This window comes from Fukomys damarensis, unplaced genomic scaffold, assembly GCF_012274545.1.
Source record: "Fukomys damarensis isolate Sample0158 unplaced genomic scaffold, DMR_v1.0_HiC HiC_scaffold_32, whole genome shotgun sequence".
NCBI classification, from domain to species: domain Eukaryota; kingdom Metazoa; phylum Chordata; class Mammalia; order Rodentia; family Bathyergidae; genus Fukomys; species Fukomys damarensis.
In genome coordinates this window covers 40,041,170-40,054,252 of record NW_022900944.1, presented here as the reverse complement: position 1 = coordinate 40,054,252, position 13,083 = coordinate 40,041,170, and the positions used below count along the sequence as shown (strand labels likewise).

General features: G+C 46.2%; 1 protein-coding gene across 1 annotated transcript in view; it reads right to left on the bottom strand.

Moving 5' to 3' along the window:
* The window catches only part of Mon1b (MON1 homolog B, secretory trafficking associated), an 8,544-nt gene extending 4,324 nt beyond the window's left edge, over window positions 1–4,220 (bottom strand). The window contains exons 1-3 of the mRNA XM_010609509.3: window positions 3,143–4,220; window positions 668–985; window positions 7–294 (exon numbers count right to left, since the gene is read on the bottom strand). Of these exons, the coding sequence (XP_010607811.1) occupies window positions 7–294; window positions 668–985; window positions 3,143–3,287 (751 nt within the window). The 5' untranslated portion in view covers window positions 3,288–4,220. The remainder of the gene's footprint in view (window positions 1–6; window positions 295–667; window positions 986–3,142) is intronic.
* Window positions 4,221–13,083: the final 8,863 nt, after the last annotated feature.

Sequence of the window (13,083 nt, the reverse complement as noted above, 5' to 3'; positions counted from 1 at the left end):
GGGGGCGGGCAAGCGGCACACAGCGCACGGCGCCCAGGAGCAGGGATCCCGGGTCTCGCTCCACGCTGTCCAGAAGCCGGTCCAGCGTGCGCTCGGAGCCAGCCAGCAGGCGGCGGAGGTCGTAGTTCTGCTTGTGTGCGAAGATGCGGGCCACGCTTGCACGCGTCAGTGTGCTCACAATCTGCGCATGCACCGCTAGGAGCTCCTCTCGGAGCTGGGCTGCTGACTGAGGAGTCCGAGACACGGCCACCAGCAGCAGCGGGCCCTGCTGTAGGAACACCAGCTTGTGGTCCTCTGGAGGAGGGCAGGGTAGAGACGGATCAGGACCAGGAGTGACCCGGCGCACACCACACCTGACCTGATCCCTGCACCTCTGGCACCCGGACGAGGGCAAGGACAAACTGGGTGATTACGGACCCCGGGGATTCACCATGGGATGTCGAGAGGGAGCAAGGGGTGGGGATGGCGAGGACAGTGACATGGCACAAGGATTGACGCACAGCCGGGACACCCAGCTCAGCCCAAGCCCTCACAGCCACGCTCTCAGACAAGGGAGCATCCAGCCAGTTACTCTGATCCCAGCCACTCAGCACCCAGCCGGCCAGACAGAGGGGGGCAGTCCCGATACACAGTCGACCCCCATCCCGTTTCCCACCCCTCTGCTCACCGGCATGGATGGCGCGGATGGTATCCCCAGCACTCTGCACGAAGGACACCAGGGCCGTCATCACGCCCATGGTAGCCGACAGCGCCTCCACACTGCCGTACCGGGAATAGATGGGCTTCCCAGCCTCACTGAGCACGAACACGTGCTTCCGCTGGCCGCGCCAGTCCTCGTCACTGGGGTCTCCGGAGCTGCTCTCAGGGCCATGGATGGGACTCCTGTCCGAGGCCGCAGAGTTCCAGGGTTCACAGGTGCCGGATGGGCCCTCTGACTGGGGCAGTGGTGACAGGTGGCTGGGTGGCCCATCCTCGGCCGTGGATCCTAAAAGGGAGCCCCTGGTGGGTCGTCTGCCTGTAGACCCCAACGACCCACCAAATCCTTACCAGCCTCCCGACCGCCCTTGCGTATTGATAGACCTGAGTATTCCCTTGCTGGACCAGTGACTCCCAGTGACTAATGACTGGGACCTCTCGAATGGTATCTACTAAGTTCCCATGATCCTCCTAAAACCCAAAGAATCTAGTTTGATTTAACTGTCACTCACTAGATCCTCTGTGTCCGTGAATGTTAGTTATTTTCTTTCAACAGCTGCCGATTCCAGGTCTTCAAAGCATCCCATCGTCTCTGAGTGACCATTAATATCATCTTCAATGACCCATTATTTGCTCTGCAGATATCCACTCCCCTCTTCATGACAACTGTTAACATCCACTTATAGCTGATCTCTCCAGCCTCTGACTCCCCAAACTTTTATTCTCAAGGATGCCTACTGATCTCTAATGACTCTGATGGGCTCTTCTGGTCAACTACTGATATTCTGAATGATATTCACTAATTCATCAATTCGCCCAATGACTGCCCTTAATATCCACTAACAAGCTAGGTGCATGGAGATAGGAGGATTACAAGTTCGAGACTAGGGTGGTCAACTTAGTGAGACCTTGTCTCAAAATAAAAAAATATAAACTACAAAAAATGGAGAAGGGGGCTGGGGATGTAGTACAGCATGAAGGGTGAAGGTTCTGGAGTCAGTGTCCCATACTGGGGAAAAAAAAAATAGCCATTAACACCCAGGTGTTCAGGACTCTCCTTACCCCTATACACTTCTTCTGTTTACTTCCACTAAGGCATTAACACTTCCCCCAAGGGCCCCACATTAGCGTCGTGAAATCACTAATGTGTGCCTTCAAGGACTCTCACTGACTGCCCTGATCCACAAATTATGTTACTCTAAGACTGACCCTCCAATAATGTAAATATCGGGTCCCCACCAACCCTCACTGATCCCCTTTCCCATCACAGTGACTTTACACCCTCGTTCCCACATCCACTTCCTCCCCTCCACGAATGGCCACCACTAGCCTTCATTAACACAGGACTTTTCAAGACTTCCACTGCTGTTCCCCATAACCCTATTAACACTCACTAAAATCCAGCACATTAGTGACGCCTACTGCCTCCCGGACACACCTGATTATTCCCCTGATGTCTCCTGATTCACCCAAAGATGATAGTTACACATTTGCCTCTAGTATCTCTAATTTTCTCCTAAAGTTTCAGGGACCTCATTTGTTCTCAATGGCATTCACTGACACCCCACATCTCCAAATACTAACTACCCTTTCCTAGTAACTGCCATTAGTTCTCAAGACTGAAAGATCCCACCCGTTTATCCTCAGTGATGTTGGCTGACATTCCCCAGTGGCCCTATTAACATCCACTAATTCTAAAGTGACTAAAAGTGTTTCCCACACTCCCCAGTGACACCTTTACACATCCGCTATCTGGTGTCACCCTTCCGCCAACACACCGCGCACCTGGTTCTCCAAATCTCATGGACCCTCTTCCCGCACTGATCACCATTAACAAACACTAACACTTGGTTCCTCAACAACCCTCTACTGAGTTTTCGATGAGGTAGGCACTAAGTGCTTACCGGTCCCCACAGATCGCTGCCTTTCCCATCCCAAACACAAACTTCTCAATAGTTCCTCCTTTGACCCTATTCATGTTCATCAACCTAAATACCCTAAACTCCCAGTGAACCTCTCTCACCCCAAGTGGATGGACTCTTTGATCATCAGCCACCTAAACTCAAACCAAATACATTCCGATTTGCCCAGAACTGAAAGTTTTCTGAGAATAAAGGCCTGCCAACGCTAAAATGAATATATTCCTGGACAAACAGGCATGGTCCCTCTTCCTACCTTTGACCCCTCAAAAAAAAGGATGCATCTACCCAGGACCACAAAATTGCACTGGGTGAACATCAGCTGATACCTACTGACTTTCTTTTCATTTCTCAATGATTTGAACTATACCAGTGAGTCTACTATTACCGCCTACTGCTTCAAGATACTTCCCTGAGTCCTCAAAGACTTCACTAATGATCTTCGGTCGATCCTCTCTCTCCCTTGCCCAACATGACTTCCGCAACCCCAGGATTCCTTACAAGACGCTAGTGAGGGCAACGTATACCTGTTTCCTCCAGGTTCGTGTCTCCGGGATCCGGCGGGCCCGACTGAACTCCACTATCTCCAGTCTCCTCACTAGGGAACTGCGTGCCCTCCAAGTCCTGCGCGCCCCTGGGGGCTGGGGCAGCAGTGTCTCCGCCGGCCTCCATCTGCACATCCCTGGGGGGAGGAATCGGGGGTGACAGGCAGCGAAAGAAAACTTCTCAGAAGCCTTTATAGAGCCAGGCCCCCTGGACACATTCCCGGGGCTTGTTTCTCCCACGGCTTTCAAAGGGAAGAGACATTCAAAATCATGTCCAAATGCTTGCACCCTCCAAAACTTTCCGCAGAGAGGGGCTTTACTGGCTCGAGGAAACAAAGATACATAAACACCTGTTTAATCCCTGTATCTCAACTGGTCCGACTCCCGGGGCCGGGGCAGCACCACACTTCCGGGTACCGCCGCAGTTCGGCCACACTTCCGGAAACGACGCCTCTCAGAAGACACTTCCGGTTATGGAGCTTCAGTCGCGCCCCGCGGCGCCCCACTCCCGCAGCCTATTGATGTTCCCTCACCGTTAAGATGGAGCGCGCCTCTCCCGGATCTACTTCAGATCAAGTCGGGAACCCTGCGAGCCGTTTCTGTACACTCACGTGGAGCTGGCTAGAGAGCAGAAGTCGGGCGAGAACGGCTCACGTCTCCTACTGACGGCCGCCGGCGTGAGGGGGCGCGGCTCTCTCTCAGCCAATCCTGGAGTGCAGAGGGCGGGCCTTTCTGCCTCTGGCCCAATCCGGAATAGTCTACCTTTTACCTCCCGCGCAGTCCAAGTCACACCAGGACAAGTACTGTGGATCGGCTGGTGTTTGTACCCGCTCAAGCCTTGGCTGAAGTCTCCCGGACCAACCGAAGGCTCTCTTCACTTGAGGACTTTTACAGCTTAACCCCTAATGGATACTCGCGCCAGTTCAATAAACGTGCTTCCCCACAACTGAGACAACTTCATTCTTTATCCGCCAAGAAAGGCAAGGCTTGAATAAGACTTGGCGGGGGTGGAGCGGATGCTTGACGGCCAGTGACCCCGTCCAGCCGGAGTGCCGCGCGCAGTTTGGTCAGCCTATGGGACTCGGATCTAAGGTAAGGGGAGAGTCTCTTCGAAGTGGGAATTACTCGTGGGTCTACGTGATCGGACAAAGGGCTCGGCGGCGCTGGAAAAACGGAAGCTCAAGCTCCGGATATCCTTTTGGCACCTGAGAATGCAGCTGGCGAAAGAAAAGTGCAGGATGAACAGTGTTCATCTAGATGAGCCACTTGCTTACGCTGGGTCTGTGGACTGAGCCATACAGATTAGGTTTCTAAACCTAAGGAGAAGGGGTACATTTGTGGGCGTGGCTTTGAGGGGGTTGTACGTCGTCTTCGGATGACGACAGCGCCGCACCGCCCTCTACGCAACTCTGTTGGCTGACAGGAAAAGGGGGCGTGCTCGACGGCCCAGGGCAGGGACCAGTCTCCAGTGGCCTAGAAATGAAGAGGAATTTAAGAGTCTGGATCGGATCGTCCCATCCCGGGAAGCGTGGAGAGCGGTGCTGTACACGGAAGGCTGCGAGGGGCCTGGGCAACTAGCAGAAGGGCTCCAAACTGACAGTTTGAGAATGAGGGCGAACGCGGGTGCAGACGCGCCTATCCTGATCGCCGCGTCTCGATCTTCGACCCCGGATCCTCACAGGCTGTCTCTGGACGGCTCTTTGGGTCTGTGTCTCTCCATTTGTTTGACGCTCTCCAAATTGTCCGCTCTTAGTCTCTGTTCTCTCCTTGGCCAGCTGACTGACCCCACACCCAGCCCCACTAGGTGAAGCCCTAGAGCGCCTAGCCTAGTGGAGTCCCGGCTCCGTCACCTGGGGGCTAAATTCTGGGTAAGGGCGCGGCTGGGGCAGCGGTGCAAGGGGTGCAGGCACCTGACGTTGGACTGGCCACACCGGCTTCTGGGCTGGCTGAACGGATGGGAGGTCACTTCCTGACTGGGGTTGTGCGAGAGGCTTCCTGGGCCCTGTAGCATCTCAAGTGCCCCCGGCCAAGGCTTCCCCACTGTGAAGCACCAACTCGAACTTCCATGCCTGTGTCCGAGGATTGCTTGAGCTGAAGAGAATAAAGATTTTTAGCCTACTTTGAGCGATTGCAAAGTGGAAGCCTTTGGCACTGGGTATAATTGTTGTAATTATAATTAAGGCAGTGAATACCAGTTGTTGATACGATACCGTATACTTATTATATACCATAGGCAACAGATAAGAGACATATATATATATACATATATATATATATATATATATAAAACATAGAAGCAATATATAAATTTATGTATGATACAATATATTTACCTAAGTTTAGAAAAGCAGTATATAATAAACATGTTGAAAACAAAATTATAAGAAAATGTATATAATATAGAGAAATATGTAAATGCACACAGTAAAACGATTTTATAACAAATATATATATAGCCAATATACTTAGTATTCTTTATAAAGTAAAAGTTGATAATACATAAAGAATTTGGAGTAATTATATACTTTAAGGATTTACTAATTTATATAATTAAAATGTACATGAATATAGAATATATAATCAAATAATACTCTGTAACTCTTAGGCCTGTGAACGTAGGTTGGTGAAGAGTATGCTCTCTGAGACCAGGCAAACAGGGTATCTCAGGCAGGTCACTGTAGCTTGGCTAGGGGTGGACAGGCTTCTGAGCCTGGCTTTCTTCATCAATGTGGTAGGGATGTTAGTAGTGGTACCTACTTTGCTTAGATGTCCCTGGGGGATTAAGTGACCCAATTTTACACCTAAAATAGCACCTGGTACATGGTAGGCCATGAAAGTGTTAACATCATTAAATATTGTCAGGTCTTATGACTATCATGATAAATTATAACGTGTTATATATATTTGTTACACTAAATTATACATAATATAGATACTACAATTATATTTCCAGAACATGGATTGAGTGCTGGAAATGTGTTAAGGCACACAGCAATGTCCCAGTCAGCCAGGTGGACCCTGAGGAAGGCCCCCCTGCAACAGAGGGACAGGCCTCTGAACATACAAAGGCCCAGGCAGACAGACGAACTCCCCTAGCCAGCCAGACAGCCAGACAGCACCACAGGGGCAGACAAGAGCGCCCTCTGCCCTCCAGGTATCCAGCTGTTTGGTGAAGAGGGTCTTGGTATCAAGGAGATGAAGGGGGAGTGGATCCCGATGCTGTCTGTAAGTCACTAAGGAAACAAGTGTCACACTGGGGAAAATTCAAACCAATGGCCAAATGTGACCTTTCTGTGACTGGTGTGTCACTATGTTGTAAGTTTTAGATTACATATCTGAAGGGTCAGTTGCATTTTTCATATTTATTAATATTGATCCTGTATCTCAACAAAACTGTACCGAAAATAGGCTCATTTAAAAATTATTGCTGTGGGCCAGGGATTTAGCTCAGTTTGATCCCCAGTACCCCCCGCCCCCAAAATCTTGCTAACTTGCTCTATGAAATAAAGTGATTGGTTTTATTTGTTTTGTTTTTTTTTGGTACCAGAGATCAAACTCGGGACCTTGTGCTTGCCCCGCAGGCTGCGGAATCTCTGAACTAAATCCCCAGTCCAAGTGATTTTTTTTTGTTGTTGTTGTTTTCAGGGAAAATAGCAATTCTGAGAACACCAACAACACAATCCCTTACTGGAACAGCGCAGAATGAGTTTTTGAATTCACACTTTCCCTGTGCCATCTATTGTAAAGTGCCTCAGCAGGATCTGGCAGTGCCTGCTAATTAAACTCATTATTTCTGAGTGAAACCTTTGCTTATTCCCAGTAGGAGTGATAAAGATGAAGCCACCTTATGTGAGCCGAGTTCACATTTTGCTGCCATGAAGTTTTAAAAAAGATTTTCTTCCATGAATTTTGTGACAATGCAAAATGGTAAAAATATACTCATTGGAGTCCCATGAGAGATGAACTGCGAGAACAGGAAATCTATTTAGAGAAACAAGGGCCCGCATTTTTCAAATTGATGAAAATTATAAGTACAGGTTTGAAGAACTCAACAAAATCCATTCATTCACTAGAGAATACTATAAATAAATTGCTGAAAACATGGGGAAATAGCAAAATATTGTAAAAAAAAATGTTACATACACAAAGGTATGGGTTAAAGCAGATTTATGGAAAAATCAGAAAACCATGGGAAAGTTATTTTGCTTACAAAGAGAATAAAAAATACGTTAAATTTACATTTTATACTTTAAGATTATCTTTTAAAATGAAGGCAACATGACAACTTTCAGAGAAAAGCAGCAAGATTTTCTCACTAGCTGGTCTGCACACCAAGGAGAGTTAAAAGACAATTCTTGAAACATGGAAGTGAATAAACATATTTGGACAATTAATGTACATAAATGAAGTATGCCAAAAGTGGTTAACATCTGGTTAAGTGTTAAAAAAATAGTTTGCTCGTTTTTAACTTTCTAAAACTATAAATGCAAAAACGAGATATTGTGTGGTTTATAATATTTGTGGAAATGATGAACGACAGCAGCAGTACAAGGATGGAAGTCATAAATGATGCCACATTGTTGTGAGGTTCTTACATTTTTATATATTAAAATATTGAAGTTACACTGTGATGAAAAAGCATTTGTTAACCATAAGGAAAAGACATGGATACACCTCAACATAGCAAAAAAAGCAGTAAGCCAAAAGTTGAGATAAGGTAGGATAGTAAGTATAAGCGATCCAAAAGAAGGAGGAAAAAGAATGAACAACAGAGGGGTCAAAGAGAGCCCAAATGGCAGGTGATGAACATTACTTCTGTACTGATAACTGAATTAAATATAACAACAATTCAATTAATATAGACTGTCAAAGTGTAAGTAACAGCAAGGCCCAACTACATGCTTACTAAAAGAAAGTCAGTATAAGCATCAGGTCTACCAAAAAGTAAATAAGGACCTCCTTCAATAAAAAAATAAATAGGTAATGAAAAAATACCAAAGATCTTAAACCATGTGATAACAGAAATGAGTGAGACTGCAGTAGTATCAGCACATGGTTGTCAAGACAAGGATATTACAGGGAGGCAGATCACAGAGGTAGAAAGGTCAAGGACATAATTCTGAAGTGTATATCAAAATACAAAACTTCAAAGTACATGAATCTCAAGCTGACAGCCCTGAAAGGAGAAGCAAACAAATCCATAAAGACAGTTGCTATTTCAACTCTGCAGTAACTGATGGAATAGGAAAGACAGAAAAAAAAAAAGCGAAGGGTATAGAAGATGTAAAGAAATATTAGCAAAGCTGATTTAACTGACATTTATAAACAATCTACCCATCACGGCACAGTATGTGTGCTTTTCCAGCACATGCGGCTCCTTTCCAAGGTAGGCCATATTCTGGAGCACAAAACAAGTCTGAATACATTTTAAAAAAGTTAAGTCGTACAGATTGTTCTTTGGCTACAACAGAGTAAAAATAGTTTGTAAATGGAAAGGGGGCTAAGAATGGGGAGAGGGGAGGGGATGGAAAGGAAAGGGGGTATAAAAAGATGTGTCCATGTACTCACTCCTCCTAGTGTACTTAACAATTAGAAGAAGGAACTGTTAACCAAATGTGAGAAATTAAGTCAGTATACTTCATAATAACACATGACTCAAATAATGAATTCCGTGGGATGTTAGAAAACATCCCTAACTAAATAAAACTGAAAGTACAATAAAAATTTGGAGGATGTAAAGTGATGCTCATAAGGAAATTTATGGCACTACATGCTTATAAATGTACGAAGAAATGCCCATAATCAGTGTTCTGCTGTGAATTTAAGAAGCTGGGAAGTGTAAAGGGAAATTAAACCTGAAATAAGTGAAGAAATGAGGAAATAATAGAGTGGAATTCAGTGAGGCAGAAACCATAAAAGCAAAAAGAGGCAAAGTAAAAATATTTAAATTCCCCAAAGGTCAATAAATTACTGAAATTTGTGGGTAAATGATAAGATAGAGGGGAAACAAATTGTCCAGAGCAGAATTAAGTCACGTGACTAGAGAGCTTCTAGAAATAAAATTATAATGTGAAAAATTACCTTTGACTTTTTTCTTTTAGCGTAGGTAGATATGTCTGTTCGACCAAATCTGAGGAACCTGAAATCTCAAATGACATACTAGAGTTAGCAGTGACGGGCCAGTGAGATTCACAGGTGAGGAATCCGGCTGAGAGGAAGAAGTAATTCAGCCAGAGGCCCTCAGAGAATGAGGAACTAAACTGTTGGTTCTATAAAAGCCAGTCCTAGACTTGTGCCTCCTGCTGGTCAGACGCAGGCCTTCGCTACTGTTCTCATCTCAGGAGAGATTTTAGGGGTACCCCTTGGAAAGCTTAGCTTAAGTGGATGCCTGGGTACCTCCGTGGTTCCCACACAGGGAAATGGGGCACTGCTTCTTGGCGCAGACAAATACGATTATTTTTCAAAATTGACCAGTAGGTGGCGTAAAAATCTACGTTTCTTGAAAATGGAGCCACCTGTTCTGAAGATTCTTGAACTTTGAGAATCTGGAGGCGACTTCTGAAGTCAGCTCATCTGCCCGGCGAGGACGAGAATTAGGCATCCTTGCGATTTCCTCACATCCTTGGGTAAAAGCTCACCTCTTGTAAACAGCCCACCTCACCTCCATGCCGCAAGTCCCAACCTGTGACATTCTCGAGACTCCTTTATCTCACCCTTCTCATCTTGAGAATCCATTAGAAGAAAATAATATACTTTGGAAAGTATTTTTCAAAGAGCTCAAATGTGTTCTTTCATGTTTTCTACTAGAATTTTCTGCCAAACAGCAGAGATAAGTTGACAATACTATGTGATTCCTCAACTGTCTAGAGTGGTGTATGAAATAATTTTGCAAAAGGGAGAGTTCCTCTGCCCCTGTATACTTTCAGCAATAACAAGAGGCGACATTTATTTAATACAGTGTGGTGAGCACTCTATCAAGCCCCTTATATGCATAAATTTATTTGTTTCAGTCAGTACTGTGCTGCTATAACGATACTATAATATTTATAATAAAAGTACATTTATTTTCTCACAATTCTGGAAATTGGTAAGTCCAAGATCCAGGGGCTGGCATTTGGCAAAGGCCTTGTCACTCCACCTCCCCATGGCAGGAAGCTGACAGGGACAGAAGCGTGCACTTGAGCTTTTAGCATGAGCCCACTCCCTAGTCAGTCCAGAGCCAGAGCAAGTCAGGAATATGGGGTACGTACTGCGTACCCTGTGGACTACTATCCAGCCACAAGAGGATGAAATTCTGTCCTTAGTTTCACAGTGGCTGGAACTGGAGGGCACTATATTAAGTTAAATAGGCCCTGCTCAGAAAGATAAATCGCAGAAGGTGAGAGTTGGGGGGTTTTCAGAGGCTGAGGAGAGTAGGAAACAGGACAGACTGGGGAGCAGCTGGTGAATGATACTGACCTGCAGTCAGCCGGCATACATCCTGGTGTTCCGTGACATAGCCAAGAACTATAATGCATCGCATGCTTCCGACGAAACTAGAAGAAATTATTTTGGATGTTTCCATTCAAAGGAGTGATGAACATTTGAGGCAGTAGATATGTGTACCCTGGTTTGAACACGACACAATGTACACGTGTCAAAACATTACGTGATACTCCATACATATAATTATATGAATCTATGATTACATATAATTTTATGCTATTAAAAAAAAATAGAATGCACCCACTCCTGCAGTAGTGAGCCTGGTTCATCTGTAATAGAGTTAATACATTCATGAGGGTGGACGCTCTTAGGCCTGACCTCGGAATATAGTTACCACTGTTAAAATTTATGGGAATTACATTTCAACCTGAGGACACCAACATTCAAATCACAGTGTTAGTTTTCCCAATAATCCTATGAAGAGTTCTATGTTAAATTTTTTTAAAAAATTGAGAAAAATACTGATGAGAGAGAGTTCAAGTGACTTGCTCGAGGTCATGTAATTGAACTGTTTATGACTGTTTATACTATAGGCAATTCATAGTGTAGCGGTTGTTGTTGTCGAGAGCCAGCGACGCAGAGCACTGTCCAGCAGTGCCTCAAACCTGAAAGAGCAGCGGGGTGGAGATGGGGCAGAGCGAAAGGAAGGACGCCAAGACAAGAGTCTGATCAAGGCGACTTTTATTGCTGGCAAGCATCAGACTTTTAAAGCAAAATACCACAAACTATTATGGGATGGGGTTACCATAGTAAATGAAAGTTCACACAGGAAAAGAGCAAACAGGTTCAACAAAAACAACCACCGTGGGTAGTAGTAACCCAGACAACCACACATCTGAAGGTCAGAGACAAGAAACTGCAGCTTCCAGGAATTCCACAAAGGAAATGCACCACCTGCTAAACTGGAGAAACCCAACAAACATGGAGTTACCAAAGTCAACAATACTCACAGCTAACACTCATGATTCCCACATGGTGTTAGCAACGATGACAGTTTATAGGTTCAGATGAAACTGCTCGCTCCCTTGACCTCCTGACACATTCTAGGCCCGTGGAAGCAGTGGTTGTGGCAGTCAGTTTAGCTCTGTCCCTCTGAGTCAGGAGGCTGCAAGGTTAATTCTGATGGGAAGAAAGACCGTGCCAGGTTACGTGATCCTCAGCGGTGTGACAGGTGAAGTGGCCACATCACATATCCAACTGCTTGTGCCTGGCCCTCATCTCCTCCCCAGGTGAGACACTGCCCCGGTTCTCCCCACCGGAGGTGAGTGTCTGGGGGTAGCTCCAGCTGTTCAACACCTTCGTGCCACAGCTCAGCGCTCCTGGGACAGAGCCCACTTTGTCCACACCATGGTGGGCTTCATCAGTCTTGTATCTGGAACAGAGCTTCCTCCTGCTGCTTCCTAGAAGTCACTCTTGTGGGTAGGACGCTTGGTCGGAATCGAGGAGAAACTAGCTCCAGCCAGTTTATTGAAAAAAGGTGCCTTTGAAATCATTTCAAATGAACCTCAGGGCAGACAGGGTAGAGAGGAGCCAGACCTCAAGGGCTATGAAATTGGAAATTAGAAAGGGTCTGAGACTCTCTCTGCCACCTGCCTGTATTGCTCTGTATTCAAGTCTGTGATTGCTCTTCTTCCTTCTCTTCCTCTTCTTCTCTCCCCTCTGCTCCCCTCCCCTCCCTCCTCTCCTCCTCCTCCTTCTTGTTCTTCTTCCTCCCTCGCTCTCTCTCTTCCTCAGTCCCTTGCTTTTTTCTGTTTCAGAATAAAAAGCCAGTCCTTGAATTGTCATGTTCAGGGTTCAGCCACACGGGAGATCTGACTTGCTAGATTGGATTTTAAGTCCCTCAGAAAATATGTGGTGCGCTCAATTCTGGGGCTCACCTCTCACCAATCATCCGTAGGAACAGCAGGATCCTGGGCTACAGACACAGCTTCCAGAATCCTCTCCCTACTGAGCATGGGGGCATCGCCTTAGGAAAGAGGCTCCCAACGGAGGATATACTTTGATGAAGCTGCAACAGAGAGAAGCTTCTCTTCCTAATTTTGCTTTGAGCAGACCCAGCCCAGAACAGCAAGGGGCGGCAGGTGGTGTCTAACGACCCATGCAGTAGGACGGATGGTTTGGGGGGATTTGTGCAGGATTTCCACAAGACCTCGGTCTCTGGGTCAGACAACACTACAGCTGGAAAGGGTTGTATAGTTGTGATTTCCATTCCGTGGCTTATGAAAATGCTGCCCTTCCTTGTCATTCAGGATGATCTCCTCCTTCAACCTACATGTCTCTTCTGATCAAAGAACTGTTTGGCCGCATCCTTCCCTTTACATAGGAGTGGAAGACCTAGGCCGCCTCAGCACAATTAAGAGTACTCCGGCTCAGACCACTGTGATTGGTTCGGGAAGGACACGTGACCCAGCATGGACTAATGCAAGTTCTCTTTGAGA